This window comes from Moschus berezovskii, chromosome 24 (genome assembly GCF_049115385.1).
Source record: "Moschus berezovskii isolate FMDL1 chromosome 24, NW_MosBer_1.0, whole genome shotgun sequence".
NCBI lineage: Eukaryota > Metazoa > Chordata > Mammalia > Artiodactyla > Moschidae > Moschus > Moschus berezovskii.
In genome coordinates this window covers 44,393,538-44,413,891 of record NC_142483.1, presented here as the reverse complement: position 1 = coordinate 44,413,891, position 20,354 = coordinate 44,393,538, and the positions used below count along the sequence as shown (strand labels likewise).

At 52.1% G+C, this 20,354-nt stretch overlaps 1 protein-coding gene across 3 annotated transcripts in view; it reads right to left on the bottom strand.

The window, feature by feature from the left end:
* The window catches only part of MTMR14 (myotubularin related protein 14), a 43,712-nt gene that overhangs the window by 10,021 nt on the left and 13,337 nt on the right, over positions 1–20,354 (bottom strand). For all 3 annotated transcript variants that reach the window (XM_055414399.2, XM_055414401.2, XM_055414402.1), the window contains exons 4-16: positions 18,588–18,663; positions 18,212–18,272; positions 16,616–16,738; positions 15,530–15,603; positions 10,680–10,750; positions 10,008–10,082; positions 5,213–5,279; positions 4,282–4,367; positions 3,970–4,046; positions 3,694–3,730; positions 1,304–1,374; positions 574–632; positions 266–404 (exon numbers count right to left, since the gene is read on the bottom strand). In XM_055414399.2, coding sequence (XP_055270374.1) covers positions 266–404; positions 574–632; positions 1,304–1,374; positions 3,694–3,730; positions 3,970–4,046; positions 4,282–4,367; positions 5,213–5,279; positions 10,008–10,082; positions 10,680–10,750; positions 15,530–15,603; positions 16,616–16,738; positions 18,212–18,272; positions 18,588–18,663 — 1,016 coding nt within the window. The remainder of the gene's footprint in view (positions 1–265; positions 405–573; positions 633–1,303; positions 1,375–3,693; positions 3,731–3,969; positions 4,047–4,281; positions 4,368–5,212; positions 5,280–10,007; positions 10,083–10,679; positions 10,751–15,529; positions 15,604–16,615; positions 16,739–18,211; positions 18,273–18,587; positions 18,664–20,354) is intronic.

The window sequence follows — 20,354 nt, the reverse complement described above, 5'->3', positions numbered from 1 at the left end:
CACCCTCCCCTCACCCCACCCCATCTGCCCAGCCCTGAAGCTTCTTCCTTTGTCCCACAGGGAGCATTGGCCCTTGATGCTCTTGGGCCAGCATGGCAGCCTCCCTCCCCAACCAGATGGCTGGCCTCTGAGGCCCGGTAGAGACAGCAGGGCAGGTAGCTGAGCTCTCAGGCCTACTGTTGGGGCCCCTTTGTTCCTGGGGCTCCCTGGAGCTGGAGCCCCGGCTCCCAGCTGTTAGCAAGCTCAGTTCCAGCCTGGCCCTCACCAAGCTGCCTGAGTCTGTGCTCCTGCAGGGACCAGCTCCACGGTCTCATAGGTGAAGCTCCCGGCGGCTCCTGGGGAGCTCTCCATGACTAGAGAGAAGTCACTGCCAAGGCTGGTGGTGCTGCCACGGTCCTTCCGCCCTGAAAAGATGCCAGGACCATCAGTCAGCACGTTATCTTCTCCTGTGAGGGGTCCCCCACCTCTTCTACACCATACGACTGGAGAGAGAAGTTTCTAGAACAAACAATCCCTATGTGGTCTATACTCAGAGAGATGCACAGAGGAAGTCTGCCGGGGCCCACGACTCACTCAGCATGCAGATATCTTCCACAGTGAAGCCTGCATCACGAGCTGGCAAACTCTTCCTCCTATAAACAGAAGCCAGAACAGTGAGCTCCAGATTTCACTGGGGGTCTCCTTTCTCTCCCACTATCCTGCCCACCTGGAAGAGAAGCTCCAACTCAGTGGAAACTCATGGAGACAGGTCCTACCTAGCCTGTTGCAAAAGGCCAAGGCCCACTTCCAGGAGGCCAGCAAAGCCTGCTTCCTGCCCATCAGCATGGCCCCTCAGAGGCCAAGTCTGGCTCAACACATTAGGGGCCTGGATTTGGAAGGTGAGGGAACACGGCACAGACACCAACACTCACAGGGGTCCTAAAGCAATCACCAGGCCAAGACCGTTATGTGTGCCAAACTGGGAGCAGACCCTGCTCTGTGGCGGAGGGCTGCACAGACACACCTCTGCAGCAACTCAGGGAGAACTTTGGCCTCAGAGGTGGTGGCACGGGCAGCTTGGGGGTCTCCCCATCCCTTCTCTCCAGCAACGTGCCCTGCACCCCTAGTCACAAGATCAGCTTCTTCACCCTCTGGCCCTCCCCAATTACCCCTACCTGCCCTCAGAGGGAAGGCAGGGACGGAAGGCCAGCCTGCCCAGCATGCAGGGAAGCAGGGTGTGGAGAAGACGGCAAGCGAGACCACCTGCCCTTGCACAGCCCCTCCCAGTGCACCTGCCTTCCAGCAAGAGCAGGTCTTTCCTTACCTCTGTGTCTTCAGAGCAGAGAACTCTTCAGAGATGATATGCTTCAAAAAATTGAAGCAGAAGAAAAAAATCTAAGAAACAGACCAAAAAGCAGCACACATGAGAAGATAATCTTCCCCAGGGAGAAGGATCTAGGTGGCTAGACTCCCAGGAGAGGGCAGCCAGTGACCCTGGTCACCCCTGCCAGACAGCAGTCCCGCTCTGGGGACCCTGTCAGGCATTCTGGTGTGGAAACAGAATGAGTGCCAGAGAGGGCGAAGCAGTTCAGACAGGCATGCCGGGGCTGGGCAAGGAAGGAAGGGACTATGTTTCCTTCCTGAGAACGCAGGAGGGTAAGCCAGGGATGTTTCAAACCGTCTTCAAGTTCAACACACGTGTTCTCAAGCTACTGAAAAGGATGAAGACAACAGCTGCTTCTCCCCCTCAGTCTCTCCTGAGAACACCATGGAGAGGGTCACAGGGAAGGACAGCTGGGAGAGAGAGGATCTGGAGGCAAGACACAGCAGGAACACCATGGAAGGGTAAGCAATCAGATTTTGTAGGGGAAATACCCAGAAACAGTGTGGTTCAGGCCCACAGTCTGCATTGCTCAGAGACCAGGGTCAGGATGAAGTCTGAGGCGGGCCAAGGCAGGGGGAGGCCCTGAATTCTGGCCCCACATCCACATCCCCGTCTCTGGGCAAATGCTCTTTCCTTCCAGCCAGCACCCACGTCCATCGGGCCTCTGCGAAGTGCACACAACAACGCACCGTCTCTGCAGTGATTCTGAAAGGTGTGGTCCATCAACCCCTCACTTGGGAGAAACACCCACAGAGTATCCCAGAACCCAGTAAGATTCCCTCAAAGAGAGGAGGGAGGGCACCAAGGTCCGTCCAGTTTGAAAACTTTGTTACCTTTTTTTTTTTGACTTGTGGGATTTTAGTTCGCTGACCAAGGATTGAACCTGGGCCCTCAGCAATGAAGGCATGGAGTCCTGAGCACAGAATTCTAACCACTGGACTGCCAGGGAATTCCCTGTTACATAAAATGAAATAGATGTCTTCATTACAGACTTTAATATGCTAATGTGCTCGGAGAATCTCAAAGGCAAAGGAAGGGTACAGAGTGCTGTTTAACAGGTTCTAGCCTTTTGCATGTTTTCATAGTATTGGTATCTTGAGTGTGTGAAGTGGGAGGGAGGGAAGCAGGCGCTAAGAGCAAAGCCCATCTTCAGCCCGCCCTCCTGGCTGAGGAGACCCTCTTGTTTATGCTGAGACATGGCCAAGGTTTGAATCCAGAACCCACTGGGCTCAGCTGCAACCCCGCTCAGTCTCTGAGGTGAAATCTGGCCTGCCTTGCGGGGTGGGGGACAGCATGGCGGTGTGCGGGCAGTAGGTCCTGGGGCATCGGCACCCACCAAGTCTCAAAACGAGAGGCTGCAAAGGGACTCTGTGCAGCTTTCCATGCCAAAGTCACCGCCTCTGACAGAGTTCACGGAGGCCTCTGAGGAACAGGTTTATGAGCTCTGCAGTTCTGGCAGATGCGATAACTGCTCAGAAGAGATTTGCAAGGGGAGAGGAGCAGCTGAGAGGGAGGAACAAAAGAAGGCACAAGATAAGATCCCAGAAAGAGGCAGCCTCAGGAGCAGAGAAGGAAGCGGAGCTTCAGGAAAATGGGGGGTGGGGGGTGTGGAGAAAGAGACAGCACTGTGTGCCGCTCCCACGCTGGGCATCTGGACTCGCTCTCCTTGTGAGGCGGCAGGATGGACACCAGGAGACTCAAGGCTAATCACACTTTCCAAGATCACCCAGGAAATAAGTGGCACGACCAGGGTTCACACTCAAGTCTGACTCTAGGTCTGTGTGTAGGGAAAACAGGCTGAAAAAAGAGTAACAAGGCGAAGGCTACAAAAAGGAGGCTGTGTGGACAGGGCAGAGGAAGGAGGGACAGTGCCCAGACAGGAAGGAGCCCCAGGGCCCCTGACTGGGCCAGGGCCAGTGGTGAGGAGCAGGCAGCACTCTGCCTCACAGACGGCCCTAGGGCTTAAAGCTGCCGAGTGGGTGTGATGAGGACAGAGGACAAGCAAGAGCTTCTGGGTTTCAGCTGTAAGGGTGAGGGGCACGGGAACGACTTGTATATTGGCTCCAAAGCTGAGTGCAGAAAACGAGGAAGGCAGAGAAAGAGGGGAGGAGGACTGACATGTGAAGGTCACAGGTAAGTGTCCTTCCTGAGAGAGAGGGGGCTGAGGTGCAGCTGGATTTCTTCCTGCCATGCTGCCCGACCCCAGCACACACCAGGCAAAGAACTGCCCCCAAAGTGTGGACACCAAACAGACTGTCATCCTGTCCCTCTTGGGAGTACAGGAGCCGGAGCTCGGGGAGCCCTGACACGTGCTCATGGACTGTACCCACCTCCTCTCCTTTGCTGAGTCGATCTACCAACATGTGCCTGAAACAAGAAGGCAAGGAAGTCAAAGCCAGCAGCGCGCAGGCAGGAGGACGGGGAGAGCCCATGGCTCTGGCCCCACAGCCTCAGGGGGGCCTGACCAGTGCCTCCTGTCTTCCCAAGGGAGTGGGACTGTCTTCACCTTCGACCCTGTCACAGGAGCCCCCACACCCACACACACACTTAGCTCCTGAGGCACTGCCCCCACCCCACGGCTTGCTGTCCGTCCCCCAAAGGCTCACCCAAAGAGGAACCAGTCATAGGCCACTGTGAGGTAGAGAATCTCAGCGGGCTTCAGGGACGCGTGAATGAGCCCGTCCTGAAAGAGATGTGTCCAGATCAGAGAGAGGCCCCCTCCTGGCCTCAGGGGCTGAACCACACCCACAGAACCCCGACAACCAGGCTGCCCCACAGCCCAGGAACAGGGTCAAACTTTATAACTCCTGCTCTGGACACCTGAGGTCCCTCACGCCAAATTCGGCTCAGCGCTCCCCAAGAGTAGACCCTGGAAGAGCCTCTGAAGGCTCCCTGACCCCCAGCCTACGTGTACTCACAGCCCACAAGGAAAGGCGCAGGAGAGAGATGAAGAGCGGGGTCCGGTCCCAGCCTGAGATACAGTGCACCAGCAACCCGCTGTCGTCTGCGCAGGAACACAGGACAGGCGGCCCAGGAGAAAAGCAAACACAGGCTGATGAGAAGGGGATGTGCCACCGCCCAGGACGAGTGTGAGATCCAGGCTATCCCAGAACCACAGCCTAGCTCCAGGGGCAGGCGTGGGATATCCCACCAACCCCGCCACAGTTTAAGGACAGGCACTTGACCCAAATGGAGACAATGAGTGTGAGTTCTGGGACAGAGACCATGTCTCTCTCCTGGAGGATTTAAGGCGGCAGGAGACAAGGCTGAAATGACTGCCGATTTTGAGCTAACGAAATAGTGTATATGAGACAAGGAGAGACTGTTTCTATTTGTCTCCTGGCTCTGCTCTTGGGCCTTCTGGGTTATACTGTTCAAGCAAGTGCAACCTCACCCAAGTCCTGACTGATAAGGAGAAGTCAGAGTCAGACTGCCCCAGGACACTGAGCATCGTGGGCTCATTCAATCAAAACAGTTGAACCAGCTGGAGCACCATCCAGAAAACAGGCCTGCCGTGGGCTTGCGTGTGACCAAGAAGCCAAGACTGACTTTCTCTCAACTTTCTGAACCCCAAGAGGCCACTGCAGCCCCACACAAAAGGCTGAAGTTCAAAGCTCAAAGGCCAGCTGAGCCACTGTAGGAACACCCTGTGTGTGCTTCAGATTTTAAGAAGTTCGTAATTTTGCTTTCCAGGGTTTTGAGAACATGGAATAAATCCACCAATGATAAGCGAATCCCCATATCCTTCTCCCATAGAGCAAAAGGCTCCAAGAATCACACACTGGTGCTGTCAAGACCTGGGAACACCCTGAACATCCACTGGCTTGAGGCAGGCCGAAGCAGACTCACCGTCATTGTTAATTATGGAAAGCAGCAGTTTCAGGTAGTTTTGTGTTTGTTGCACCAGGTCCCAACTCTGTTGGAAAAGAAAAAGAAAAGGATTCCAGGAATAAGTATTTAACTCAGAATGGGAATTTATAAAATATTTCAAAAATAAAAGACTAATAAAAGTTATTTTGGGGCAAGAATTACCCCAGGTTCATGGTCACAGGCCCAAATCCCAGATTCTCTGTGACTTCACTCCCCACATGTCCCTGCACCCTTTCCCACGGGCCCCACCCTCGGTGCACTCTCACCCAAAGCAAGAGTGAGGAAGGGGAAGCCATGCAGGGGCCCAGGCAACCCACACCCCCACACCCACTAGTAACAGCTGGATATTAACCTCCTCTGCGTCCTGGACCCCAAGCACAGCTGTCCAGGGGGTTAATAGAAGTCAACAGAGAACCTTGAGCTTGTGGCCATTGTCACCAAATGGCAAGAGCTACTTCATCTGCCATTATATCAGAAACTAAGGAAGATATCAGTCTTCTCATCAATCACTTTTTTACTGCTACTCACTATGCTATCTTTTGATGAATAACAAATGCAGTCTGGCAGACAAAACTTTTAAAACAGGAGGCCCATGAAGTAGGAGATTAAAAAAATAAGCAAAAGCTTATTGGAGATCGGAACCTCTGTTCTAGCTTAAGCAAAAGGTCTAAACTAGACAGTCTGAGAAAACAGCCCACTTTGGAGTCCAGAACTCCACGGAGGGGCCTGACCCAGTTCTGTGGCCCCCTCCCCCCTGAGAGGGACAGTCTCTCAACACAACTGCTTCTCAGTGTCTGGGCTGTGCAGAGAGGCTGCGGTGAATGCCAGCGAGAGTGCTCCCATGGGGAGGGTGAACACAGCACCTGTAATTGGAATGGTTTTCCCAGGAATTTAAAACAGGCTCATTTACCTGACCCTCCCACAGACTCTGGAGAGTCCTGACCCACTTTCAGTGGCTCCAGAGAAAGCTGCTGCAGTGCCACATTAATAAAGTTATTACCCATGGCAGCTTGGGGGTCTCTCTGCTTGTCTGGTTCAACGTGTCAGACACACCACTGTCCACAGATTTCCTCCTCACTGTGAGTCCCAGAGGAGAAAGAGCAGGAGAGGCAGGAGCCTCGTGGCAGATGCGCGGGGTGGCTGGATGGGTGGGGGCAGGGCTGTGGCAGTCAGGAGAGGGCAGGGGGCCACCAAGGATGAGCTTGCAGGGTTCCCCAACCACAGCAGCTGTTTGAAGGGGACACCAATGACCAGGAAGTGGCAGCAGATGCTACTGGTCATGGCGCCTAGGGCGGGGGCAAGAACCACAGCCTGGGGAGCACTGGGTTGGCGGAAGCCCAAGGTCACACAGCTAAGCTGAGCTGGGGTCTGCACCCAGGCCTGCGGTCAGTCACACGCTACATTGTGATGTCTATCTCCTCAGATACTGGAGTGAGGAAACGAATGTCTAAAGAGAGTATAGAATGTGAAGAGGGCCCTGGAAATGCATGAAAACCTACACTCACTTCTGATTCGCCCCACGTGGGCCGTGAAAAGCCTCTGGGAGCAGAGCCGAGTGCCACATATCTGGCTTACATTTGTACGCCTGGAGTAGTCTCCCCTGGCTGGCAAACTCCTACTCATCCTTCAAAGGCCCAGCCCCATTATCTACATACAGTCTTCTTCTGTAGCCACTGGCCAATAATCTTTCTATGCAGATGACAATCATGTGTTGTCTCTTCTCCTAGACCAAGTCCAATGAGGGCTCTGCATCTATACGGCTTATTGCTTAGGGACTAGGAGGTACCCTTGGAAAGTTCCTTAACTGCCTGTTCATGGTCAGGGGTCTATGTGAGGAGAAGCAGCCAATGGAAGGGGTCTTTGGGCACAGAATGAAACAGCAGAGCTCTAGGGGATTCCATTCAGCTACTCAGAGGGCAGCACTGCTCCTCGTGCGCTGGGAACACTGCTGTGAACACCACTGTGGGCCTGGCCCTGGGACACAGCAGTGAACACAATAATCCCAGCTCTCGGGGCTGTAGGGAAGGGAAGGCAAAGTGAACTGCTGCAGGCGTGCTGACTAAAAGAAGCCCTGTAAGATGCTGTGGAACCATGTAATGGGAGGCGAGCCTAGCCCGATCCTCGGGGACCATTAGGTAAGGCTTTTAAGAGATGGTGACATGCATGTGAGAAAAGGGTTTAAGGAAAGCACCCAGTGCTTCTGGCATAGAGAACAGCATGTGCAAAGCTGGAGAGCACCTTCCCTAAGGAAGACGGCCAGGGTGGCTGGAGGAGAGGGAGGGGACAGCCAATGAGTCACCAGAACAAGCTCGGGCCACGTGAAACTGGTGGACCATGTGAGGGTCCTCGGACTTCTGAGGGTAACAGGAAAAGTCAGATGGCATTTGGAAGGACAGAATGACAATGACAATCTTGGTCCGTCACCTAAGTACTGCTCTCTGCCAGGCCCTGTTGACATGCTTTACGTTCCTTACTTCCAATCAGCTGCCCCTCAGTGTGGCCCTACTCTCAGTTATTAGATGATGGTAGCCTGTATTAGGCCAGTGACATGAGATGGAAGCAGGAAGGACTGGAGATAATCCCTGGGGCAGAGACTTAGAGAACCGATGGGAACTAGTCATCAGTGTGAGGGATAAGAGCCACCATCCCCAACATTTTGAGTTTGAGCATCTGGGTAAATGGTGGAGGGCCTGGGGGTGCTGTGGGTTTTGACAATTCCATTTTGGGCAGCTTGACTTTCAGGTGTCCACATGACCAAACACTTGGGAAAGACTGTAGGTGCGGATCGCCAAGTGAGGACTGGCCCAGCACCCCAGGCCTGGGTGGCCCGGCAGAGGGTGAAGGGAGTGGTGATGGGTGGCCCTGGGAGATGAAGAGTCAGCGCAGGGGCTGAAAGCACCGAGCTCATACCTGGCTGAGAAAGAGGACGGCAAAGCGCAGTGAGGCCAGCTGGCTGAGCAACACCAGAGACCAGGCACAGCTGGGGGAAGCCCTGCCCCCTACCCTCGTGCCTGGGGCTTTATGAGTGCTCACTCCCGAGTTAGTAAGCCAGGAGTCGCCTCCTAATCATCATCACTAAATTGCTCCGGAATTTCCATTAACAGGACACTTTCATGCAGTGATTGTATCTGAACCTTGCCACAACTCTGAAACAGGTGCTGTCAATTCTGCTTTCAGAGGGAAGTGAGGTCATTTGCTCAAGGTCACAGAGCCCCGTGAGAACAGACAAAGGACCTCACACCCAGGGCCCCTATCCACTAAACACAACTCCTCACACACAAGGGACCCTTCCCAGGGAGACAGACTTCCTTGGCAGCAACAATACTGTCAACACAGTTGACAGCATCGATGTACAGTTATAGGGAATTTGGTGAGGAAGTGGTTCTCAGATCTGTACGCACAAGGGCAATGGTGCCAGCAGAGAGAGTGGTGGTGGCTGTGTGGGGCCTACTTGAGGGCTCTGCACACAGCAGATTCAGGAGGAGGCCTGCCGCTTTCTCTGGCCATGCCGCCTGTCTGGGAACAGACTGGGGCCTGGCAGTAGGGAACAAGGCTCCTCAGCCTGTTCCACCTTTCTGGGACACAACAACAACCTATCGGCTCTCCTTCTGAAGTCCCCTCTCTTGGAAAAACACCTACACAGAGAAGACCCAACACTTCTAAAACTGGTTCATGCCAACAGTTATGCAGCATCTGCCTTGTGTCTGGGGGCAGATGTACAAGAAAAAAACAGGGTTAAGCATGGCCTCTGCCTTTACAGACCATCTGCTACTAGGATAACAAAGTCCAAGGTGATACTGGAACACAGAGCTGCGTAACAGGGGGGGCTGGGCCTCTGGGAAAGGGAGATCTCAAGGCTGAATGGGAACTGTCCAGAGCCGGGGGCAGATGAAAAGAGGACGGAAGCAGGATGTTTTCTAGGCATTCAGTGGCTCAGCCTTCTGGCTCCAGGCCATTTTCAGTTCTAGGATGCACAAGCCGTGGTTCCCCATCCTCCTGGTGTTCAGTCTACAGAAGATGGGGAAGCAGCTCTATTATAAATCAGTAACCAGAGCTCAGTGGAAAACTCCAAGACAGACACGCCCAGGGACTAATGGGAATATAACGTAAGCATCCAACTCCCCAAGGATGGGGAGAGGAGGCACATCAGTAAGTCTTCTTGGAATGGACACTCAAGCCAAATCCTGAAGACAGTGTGTCAGCCAGACAAGAGGAGCCTGGGCGGGGGGGCAGCCAGGCAGAGGAAATAGACGTGGGGAAGGCAGTGGGCAGAATGAGGCTCCCTGTCCTGGCTGAAGGAGGTGGCAAGGAGACTGCTAATGGGCCACAGGCTTGCACAGTCTGGGCCAGATGTGGTAGACAGATAGGTTCATCCAGTAAGATTGGCGTCCCTTCCACGGCAGACAGCAACAAGAAAGACACACAATGGAAATAATTTTCAAGTTTTTATGAGCAAATCAGGTCAGGGAGCGCTGCACTTCCTCTGATGGAACACGCATTTAAAAGGTAAAATGAAAAAAGTCACTAAGTCCCAGAGCCGGAAAAGCAAACTCCATGCAGTCCTCCTCTGGAAACAGAACCCCCTGGTGGATGCAAATCTTTCAGTGAGTCATGTTCAGAAAGCTTTGATTTCCTGGGCCAAGAGCAAATCAGGAGAGAGAGTCAAACAGACTAGCAGCTCCTCCTTTCCTAGGCTGTCAGAGGTTGGAGGTGAGCCAGGCCTTCAGATCTCTGCCTGAGGGGCTTGTGGGGTGGGCAACAGGGGTCTCCTCACCTGATACTGGCTCCAGTCAATATTCAGAGAGCAAGTCAGGAAGTCAGGGATGCTCAGAGGGGCATCAACGTAGTCCTAGAGACAGAAAGACACTGTGAGACACAGGCTGGCCACCAGGAGATGCTATGGTGACAGGCGGAGGCCCTGAAGCTGTGGCTACCATGGGCAGGCAGGGTGTCGCCCCAACAGTGCTCGCCTTCTCTGAGCCAGATGCCTGTGCCACCCTAAGAGGGAAAGCTTAAAAAATCAAAGGGACCAGATATTGCTGCCAAGTGGAGTTTTTCAGTTGGCCATTTGTGTGTTTGCTGCTGAGACGGAGGTGATGGACTGGATTCAGCCTCCAGCAGTTCCTGGGCTGCTCCCACCCACTGGGGAGGACCAGAAGGCTGCCCCTTCTTCCCACAGGAGGTTGGTGGAGCAAAGACGAAGCACTTCTCCTACCTTGTCCCTGAAAACTTATTTTAAAAAAGGGAGAAACTAAAGGGGGAGAAAAAACAGTATGTGACAAGAGTTTAAACATGTATATGTAAGGAGAAGAGGGAGAGAAGAAAAATGAGACTCATTCAGGGAAGAGAAAAGAAAAGGGTAGCTGTTTTCCCCTCAAAATTTTCTAGCTGGTTTCCCTTCACAAAGGAACAGAAGACCCAAGCTGACAAGTGGTATTGTTCATACCTGCTTCCAGTTAAAAATGAGCCCTTCAGCCATGTAATCCCGATCCTTATATTCCTTGAAAAATTCACAGCCTGGAAAAGAAGGACAGAATTACGCCACCCCTCTTCCCGGCCCAGTGTCCTGAGACGCCCCTGGGTGCTGGAGGACAAAAGTGGCCACCAGCTGACACGAGTGGGGACTGGACTGGGCGGGCGGGCGCCGCCAATGCTCCTGCAGTTTCTAGTCACAGACCCTTCCTGATGAGGGACCGCCTGCCTGCACACCTCTCTTTCTCTCTATCTACGCTCACTGGTTGCTGGTCACCCCTCCTTTCATTTCAGGTTCCTCTGTTCTATATGCCCCCGAAGTGCCAATAACCAGAGATCAAAAGCCTGCTTACAATTTGAACCCTGGCAGCACTTTCTCAGCAACTTATCTAGTCACATAAGATCACCCTGCTACTACCCCAATAAAGCAAATACTGCAATAATGCAAGTCACGCAAATCTTCTGGTTTCCCAGTACATATTAAAGCCATGCTTACACTATATTATAGTCTATTAAATGTGAGATTACATGATGTCTAAAAAAACCCAATATACTTTAAATATAAAAAATACTTGAGGGAATTTCCTGGAGGTTCAGTGGCTAGGACTCAAGAGTACTGCTGTGGGCCCAGTTCAACACCTGGTTGGCAACCAAGAACCTGCAAGCCACGTGGTGTGGCCAAAAAAAAAAGCTTTATTCCTAAAAATTGCTGACCAAAACATAAGCCTACAATGAGTTGGAACAGTAAAGTCAAAGATCACTGATCACACATTACCATAACAAATGTAGTAATGATGAAAAATTTTGAAGTACTGTGAAAGCTATCAAAATGGGACACAGAGACATGAAGTAAACCAATGCTGGAAAAAAGGTACCAAGTGACTTGATGGAGGGTTCCCACAAACATTCAATTTATAAAAGATATAATATGTAAAGAGTAACAAATTGAAGAGCAGTAAAATGAGGTCTGCCTATAGCAGGCCCACAGGCTTTCAGTGAGGACTGAGCATTGTAACATGCAGGAAAGGACCATGGGCCGTGAAACGGGACAGGTTCTCCAGACACACGCCCATTTTGACAAGTGAAACGCTGTAAGAAACACCACCAAGGTAAGACCTCAGGAACCGAGAGAAAACAAGTGAAAAGGGCCTTGCCAACGTTCCCAGATCCAAACCTCAGCCTTTAGCTTAGCTCTGTGACCGCGGACAAGTTAACTTCTCTCAGCCTTGACTTTCTCATTTGTCAAGTGGTCAAGGACGAAATGAAATAATACACAGAAAACAGCTGGCAGAGCACCGACAGCCCTCAGGTGACAGCATACTGGGGCCACCTTCCTGCTGAAGCCGAAGCAAGAGCCCCAGTGCAGCCCTGCAGCTCGATCCAAGCGGAACGACGCCTGCCCTCACCACACGGCCAGGACGGCCAGGGCCAGGGGTTTGGCGGGGAGCTTCCTGCCTTCCTCTGTCCTCTGCCAGAGCCAGCACAAACTCTGAAGGACACAAGCCTTTGGCCACAGGTCCAAGTCTGTGGAGGTGCCCAAAGACTGCAAAACAATTGCCTGAATTCTGTCAAGGTAGCCACAGGCCATCAACATTCCCGTGGGATTCTCCAGCTCCTTGGGCCATGCTCAGCCTGAGGTCACTTCCAGGAACAAAGGAAAAGTTTCTCTGAGGGGAAAAGTCTGGAGACTGAGCCCCTGTGTCCTGGAGATGAGGCTCTTATCCACCCCCCACCTTTGTCCCCCTTCACTCTAAGTCCCCAGGTCCCCATGTAGATGGGGAAGTCAGGCCACAATACTCAGCCCTGACACTTCAGCCTATTCCTGGTTGTCTCACTGGGAGAAAGAAGAAATATAAATATCAGACAGAGGCCCTGAGCTTATCAGCCCAGGTTTAGAAGAGACACCATTTATTCCTCAGAGCTCCCGTGAAGTGCTCTGCTTTCTCAGACTCGAGCGCTCAAATCAACACCGCAGGCTACAGGCCCAGCTCTGAGCAGCATGTGATACAGAAGCAATTCACTGTGAGAAACGGAGGGAATTAAAACAACCTCGGTACCCAGGGCAAGGCCTGACATTCATTACCTCAACAGGCTTCTGCTGAGAGGCAAAGGGATGGCATCAAAAGTGAAGTGAGAGTAGGAGCTCACTCGAGAAGGAAACAAATTATACTTGTGATGGGGAGTTTTCGGCTCCATCTATTTTGGGGCCATAGGGAAGTGCTCCCAGAACACTTCTCATTTTCAAGGGCCAGTTGAAGCCTAAGTTAGTCTAACAGAGAACTGATACCACCACAGTTCCTGTCTGGGCTTCAAACTCATCAGAGGGCTCAACGGAGACCCCCAAAACAGCAGCAGAGTGCATTTCAGGACTTGGTCTGCTGCTGCTGCTGCTACGTCACTTCAGTCGTGTCCGACTCTGTGTGACCCCATAGACGGAAGCCCACCAGGCTCCCCTGTCCCTGGGATTCTCCAGGCAAGAACACTGGAGTGGGTTGCCATTTCCTTCTCCAATGTGTGAAAGTGAAAAGTGAAATCGCTAAGTCGTGTCTGACCCTCAGCGACCCCATGGACTGCAGCCTACCAGGCTCCTTCATCCATGGGATTTTCTAGGCAATAGTACAGTGGCTTGCCATTGCCTTCTCCGGGACTTGGTCTGGATCATGTTAATTTTGTTATGAAATAATATAGGCAGGTGAAGAAATTCAAGAACATAAGCACAGGAAGTAAAAGGTGCTTCTCCTGTGCCCTCACATGGCATCTCCCCCACCCCAGGCTTCTGAATTTTTATTGATTACCCACCCCCCTTACACTCCCCTCAACATACACATGACTATCAGATCCAGTCCATGATATTCTGGGAAGAACAGGGGAAAAAATTCAGAGATAGTATCATCTTACCATTTTGGCATATTTCTTTCTTATCCTTTGTATAAGCACTTTTCTTCTCACACAGTTGAGATTTTACTAATTCATTCTGTATTGTGCTTATTATTAGCACCTTAAGCATTTTTCTATGACTGTGTAATATCTCATTCTACAATACTATGGGTGGCTGTGCCGTTATTTATGTAATCATTATTCGGATTAATGAAAATATCACCCACGTTTGGCTGGGTATAAATGGACACGATGAGGGACCTCCCTTGGCAGTCCAGTGGTTAAGACTCTGCCTTCCAATGCAGGGGCATGTGTTCAATCTCTGCTTGGGGAACTAACATGCTGTGTGGCCAAAAAAATAAAACTCACATGATGAACATCTGCGGGTCCAGGCTGGCTGGATTATGGCCTAATGAATAACTGGGTCAAAAGGTGTTAGTTTCAGGAGTCTTATAACAAGTTGCCCAATGACAGCAGAAAGGATATTGTGCCACTGTTCTGGAGCAAAACAAATTTTTCTAAACCAAGTCCTACGGAGAACCTGAATACAAATACAGAAAGCTGACGCCTGAGTCCTCAGCCAACACAGAGTTCTCCCATTAGGCAGAGTACTTCAGTCTGGGGACCCTGAAGCATCTCCTGAGAGTGGGGAGCCTGGTCTGAAAACCAACCTGAAAACTACACTATGGAAGCCCTCATGCAGACCCCCAGGTGGGACGTCTTGACAGCTCTGATGTCGCCGAGCCCAGGCATCACTGTAATGGTTCAGAATCTGCCTTCCTCCCACGCGCCTGTCACTCGGCCCAGTGTCAGCGAGCACCTGTCAGGGCTGGACCTGGCACATCACCCAGCAATAAACAGCGTTATCCTCATTTCTCCTCGGAAGGGTTAGGGGACTTGTTCAAGGACATGGTGCTGCGGCTGAGATGCACGCCCAGCCCTACAAGCCACCAAATGCTGAGCTGGCAGAGAATAGAGAGGAGAGTCCCTGATGGAGGCCAGAGTGAGACAGCCAGGCCACCAGGGGTCATGGTTCAGGTCCCGCTGGCTCACACTGATGAGGATACCCTCTGCCCACCAGGCACCAGATGAACCTGAGCTTCTAAAGAGAAGGCCTTGTGGCTAGACGGCAACCTGGGGTCACCAGTCTGCTCTTGCCATTGGCCCCATGGCTCCAAGATGAAGAGACAAGATCCAGCACAGGACTGAAGGCAGGGCTAGTGTTGAGGAGCAGGAGAGAGGTTTTAAGGACAACGAGTTCACTTTTTGCTGTCTGTTCACAAAGTCTGGCACTGAGGTTAGGGCTCTCATACCTCCCTGAACAAGCAGGTGTTGCTAGAAGGCTACAGTGCTACCAATGGACCCACGCAGTGCAGAGAACATTGCCCTGGCTACAGATTGCACACAGTCTATGCCAGAGACACATGTAGCCAGCTCTGTGCTCACCACAGCGCTCTGCAACGTGGCAAGGCCACCAACCACGTGCAACTGAGGACAGAGTGCTTACGTCACCACAGTAACAGCCAGCACGGCACAACTGGTGGCTGACCCCAAGAACAGCACGTTAGTAGCACAGAGCACGCCAATCAACCTGACGTCACCTAATCCGACAAGACCCTGAGCTAAGCCTCACCAACTTCCAGTGATGCTTGAGAAAACCTGGGACTGGTATGCTGAAGGAACTCACTCAAGGGTGCAGTAGGGTGGGTGTGAGTCTGGACTCCATCCCTGGGCCCCACCCAGGGCAAACCCCTGCCAGGACAGTGTCCTACCCTAAGCTGAGAGCCATGGACCGAGAACCACACTGTCCTACACCGAGCGACAGTGTATGCTACTGGGGAGCTCCAGGGCACCTGAGCACCTAAGTGGCCAGGGCCTGCAGGTGGCCTTGAGCGCCCCAGTCCTGGGAAGTCTGCCCCCTGACCAGACTCTGGAAGGAGCCCCTACCTGGATACGGGATGGAGAGGAGAGTGAAGTCGGCATAGCGCTGGGCTTTGTCCACCTTCTCGGAGGAGGTGACACTACAAGACAGGACACAACGTGTTACGGCATCACAACCCATGCATGCCATTCCCCACAAGCATCACCACAGCTCAGATAACCCTCCTGCTACAGAAACCTCTCTCAGAGTTGGGACGAGGCCCTTCAGTCAGGCTTACTTTGAATAAGAATGGGACCTCTCTGCCGCCTACCTGAAGTCACCAGGTGAGAGTGCTGACTCTCCCTGATACCACGGCACCTGCGATGGGACCTAAAGCCACAGAACCACAATTCTTATAAGCCTCCCAGATGAAGGAAGCACAGCCCCCTGACTGAGAGCACAGTGAGAAAAGAGCAAAACAACCGAGACGCTGTTCAGGAGGGGCCCTGAGGGGGACTCTCCTCTCCACTGTCTTCTCCAGCATCGGCTGAGGATGCTCCCCAGCAGCAGGTGAGAGATGGAGGACTACTCTGACAGAAGATGGAGGGACAGAGGGACCTACAGACAGCTGAGCTGTAACAGCCTCAGCGTGGATTATTTTTTAAGACAAACATGGCATAATTAAAGGTCAGTATTATTTAAAAAAAACAAACATGCTACACTTTGGGGAAATCCCCCAAATTCTTCACCCCAAGCCAGGCTCCATTTTTATCTTTTTCTTTGACCTGTGAACACTTGGTCCACACAGGATATAAAAGTTGAGTGAATACTGATTTTCTGGATCCACCTTGTTTTTATGGATCCACTTTAAAAGAGCTGCTAATCCACCAGAGATGGCGGCGTGGCAGCAGAGTACACATGAGACGTTGGCGGCTCCCTCGGTGCCTACTGGACCACCCTGAGCAAGTGACTTAACCTCTCTGGCTTGTTTCTCCTCTGCACAAGGGAACACGAGAACCTCCTCATAGGGAGGGCTGTATGAGGATACAGGGAGAGGATGCCCAAGGCCTGGCACCCAGTGCACCCTGGTGACTGCTTTGCAGCATCCCCGAGCCCATGAGCCTATGAACACATGGCCTCCACCCACGTGGAGGGGGGTGCCCTGCACTCACTTCATGCCAAACTTCACCTTCTTGTTCTCCACCATCAGGTCACAGATGTACTTGACTGACAGGTACCGTAGCAGCTTGATGTCATAGCCTCTGACCTTATCAAAGAGATGCGTGTCGGAACTTCTGAAACAGAGAGCCAGAAGGAGAAGCCGCACTGAGTGTCCGTTCCAGGAAGTCTAGGCGCTACAGGAGCACTTCTGTTCCCCTTTTCTGGGAGAGGGAGGCTGGGAGGGCCAGACAGGACAGCAGTCCCAGTGAAGGTGAGGGAAGGTGACTTTCCAAGAGATTATCCTGCTCTCTGGGACACATTTCAAAGAGAAGCAATATGCAGCTGGGGCAGGAAAGGGCTTTCTGGTGCTGCCTGACATTAAGCCAGAAGACTCAAGATAATCTTCGAGTTCTAAAAAGCAGCAGGCTGGTGGCTGATCGAGTCTCTGAGCTTCCATTAGAGTTTATCTCTCTCTACCCTCTTCCCTCTCCCCCATTAATGACCATTTTTAGCCATATGACTTGCTCAAAATGTAACAGATTGGAATTCTCATTGGGAGATGGACTTTTTAGAGCTATTTTATCAACTGATTGTGAAATACTAGCAAGTGAATTCCCTCCGCTTAGAAGGCCTCTGAAGCAAGGAGAAAGATGAAATTTTCCTAATCCCCAGGCTGCCTTCTGATCAGTCATACAGATAGAGGCAAAAGTAGAACAAAGAAACAGTCACCGTTAATTTATTTTTTTAATGCCCACTGCTTTGCTGAACCCAGCAGATGCCTTGCCAAGAACAGTGCGCGGTGCGGAAGACGGCCTGGCTGGGGCAGAGGTCGTCTGATCTCGGGGGAAGAGCCAAACATTTCCGTGTGCAAGCCAGAGCCGCTGCTCATGAAACCAGCAGGCAGAAGCTGGGCATAGCGAGATCCCTTTTCAAGCTCCGAGCCGTGATTTTGGGCAGCTGATCTGACTAGGGTGCTGATGTGCATTCCAGAGATGCCTGACACCAGTTAAAGACTTTCCATGTGGCACAGACCATGCAAAGGAGCTTTTCTAAAATACCATTACTGTCATTTTCGAAAAAGTATTTAGAAAGGGGTAGGAAGAGTGGGAGCCAGCCCCCTCCCTCCCCTTCAGGGGACTTAAAGAACTCCTCTGTGTTGTACTCCCTTATGGCACCAATCACACAGCTGCGGAACTTCTGGTGCCCACATCTCTGAAGTGCTGACCACAGTCCTCAGGCCAGGTGTGTCTGGCATCACCGGGTAGGCTGGACATCAACATCCTGGAAACCATGGGGCTTGAAGACACACAGATGTCTGTGCCATGTCTTGGGCCTGCAGTGCCAGGAACCCCAGAACTGGGGCACTCTCCCTGGGGTCCTTGTGAGTACCCAGGATACAGACAGACAGCTCAGGCAGTTCATAAAGTCAGCTGCGCAAGAGGCTACGGGGTGGACTTCAACAGCTCTGTTTCAGAGATGTGGACGATGGAAGCCAAGCCACTCACCTGGACCACTGATGATGTCACGGCCATCAGCAGAAAACGGCCACCACTGGTCAGATACCTGCCCCTCACCCAAGCCCAGACCCATAACTGCCTGGCACTGACCGAAGAGCGCAGTCCTCCTCTGTGAGATCCTCTGCATCTGCCCAGGCGTCGTCTGCACCCCCTGTGGGAGGAACCTGCGGTGAGCACTTGGGGAGTGGCAGGGGCTCCATGCAAGGGCTGCTGGACCAGTCTACCCCTGGTTCCACCCCAGGGACCGTGCTCCTCCCTTTCCCAGGACCTGATGCCCCATGTGCCTGGCATCCTTCTCACCACAAGCATCTTCTCAGGTGATGAGCGGAGGGGCTCTGGATGCCCCTGCCCCTGCCCCAGGTTGCTGCCCACCCCCCATAATCACCACACCGCTGCGGCCCTGGGTAGCTGTTCTCCATGACTGGGCTCCTGTTCTTAGTCACAGAGGCTGCAGCTCAATGCTCACCTGAGAAAATATAGTTGTAGCCAGTGCGTCCATACAGCTCCCCCCAACCAGCCAGTGTGGCTGACCTGCAAATGTGCTGGGAGAGAAACCACATTTTCAGGGTCAGATGGTTTTCTGGAGTTTTTTGGTTCTACCTTTCCTTGCTTTCTTGAGATATAATTGACCCATGACACTGTGTAAGTTTAAGGTGAACAACATGCTGATGTGTATCACTAACATACTACAAAACTATTACCACTGCAGAGTTAGCTAACACATGCATCAGGTCACAGAATTACCATTTCTTTTCCTGTGCGGCAGAAACATTTAAGACCATCTCTCTCTACAGCTTTCAGGTATATAATACAGTGTTGTTAACTATAACCACCACGCTGTACATCAGACCCACAGATCTTACTCAACTTACAACTGGAAGTTTGTACCCTCTGACCAACAGTCAGGTGGTTTTCTGAAGTGCACACAGTAGGGGGAAGCCCTAATCATTCCAGACCAGCAAAATGGGTGCAAGAGCGCTGCCCAAAGTCTTCTCAGCATCAGGGCCACTGTGACAGCAGTCTCTCTGAAGCAAGCCTAGATTTTAACCTACAGCCTCTGTCAAGGGGTTCTCACTCTCAAACGAGAGGCACCAGAGTGTCACTAATGGTAATGGGTAGACGCAGTGGTTGTCACGTGTAAGGGGTCTTACTTGGGTTAAGACCTGGCGATTATCACATGTGTATATCAGCATGTCAGTGAAACACAAACACCACCTTTCCACTGGGTTTTCACAACCCCACGAGGGAAGTGTGGCTGGGGGCAGGCACTGCTGCCGCCTCACAGATGAAAAGAGCGACGGGCGCAGGGAAATGAAGCAGGGCCTGAGGTCCCACAGTGAGGAGTGAGCTAGGATCTGACCAAGCCCACCTCCCTCCAGAGCCGGTGTGCTCTCACTGCAACTGCTTAGTGCAGGGAAGGGAAACCTTTGGAGTAGGAGTGGCAATTAAGGGAGAAATGTTTGGGGGCTTTTTTTTTTAAAGAAATTTTACCTTCTCTCTCCTACGTACTAAAGGAATGTAGTAACTAACTGTGCTTAACTATGCTTCTACTCTTTGCTCATCACTGAAACAGTATTACAAGGGCTAGAATTCTAGAAACCAGGTAACAGGTGTGAACTTCATCATCTAATTTTTTTAAAAAAAGGTTTATTTAGCTGTGTCAGGTCTCAGTTGCTCTGCAGTGTGTGGGATTTCAACTTCCAGACCAGGGACTGAACCCACATCCGCTGCATTGCATGGCAGATTCTCAACCACTAGACCACCAGGGAAGACTCTCACTATCTGATTCTAAGGCTGAATCTTTATATAAATTGTGTTTGATGATATCCAAGAGGGGTGGGGGAATGGGAAGAGGTATCTGGGATCTGGTGACCCCAGGGTTTAGCTACAGGCTGAGGGAGGCAGTGAGGGAGGCTGGGAGATTAAACTGGGTTGGGGGGACATTTCTGAATGGGTCATGCAGCCTGGCAGTATAAGGAGGGTCCCTGGAAGACTAGAATATTGCCAGAGGGCATCTCCTTCTCCACCTGTAAGACAGTGGGAAAGAAACAGTTTTGCTGCTACAGGAAAGGGGCATGGTAGGAACTGGCAGTTCATCACTGGCAGCTTAGGACAGGGGGCAGATGATAGAAGAGCAACCTGCTACAATCCGAGGGACACTTTTCCAGTGCTGGGGGCAGAACGCATTTGAGGTAGGGCTGTCCTGCAAGCCTGTAAAGAAGGGCTTGGGCAG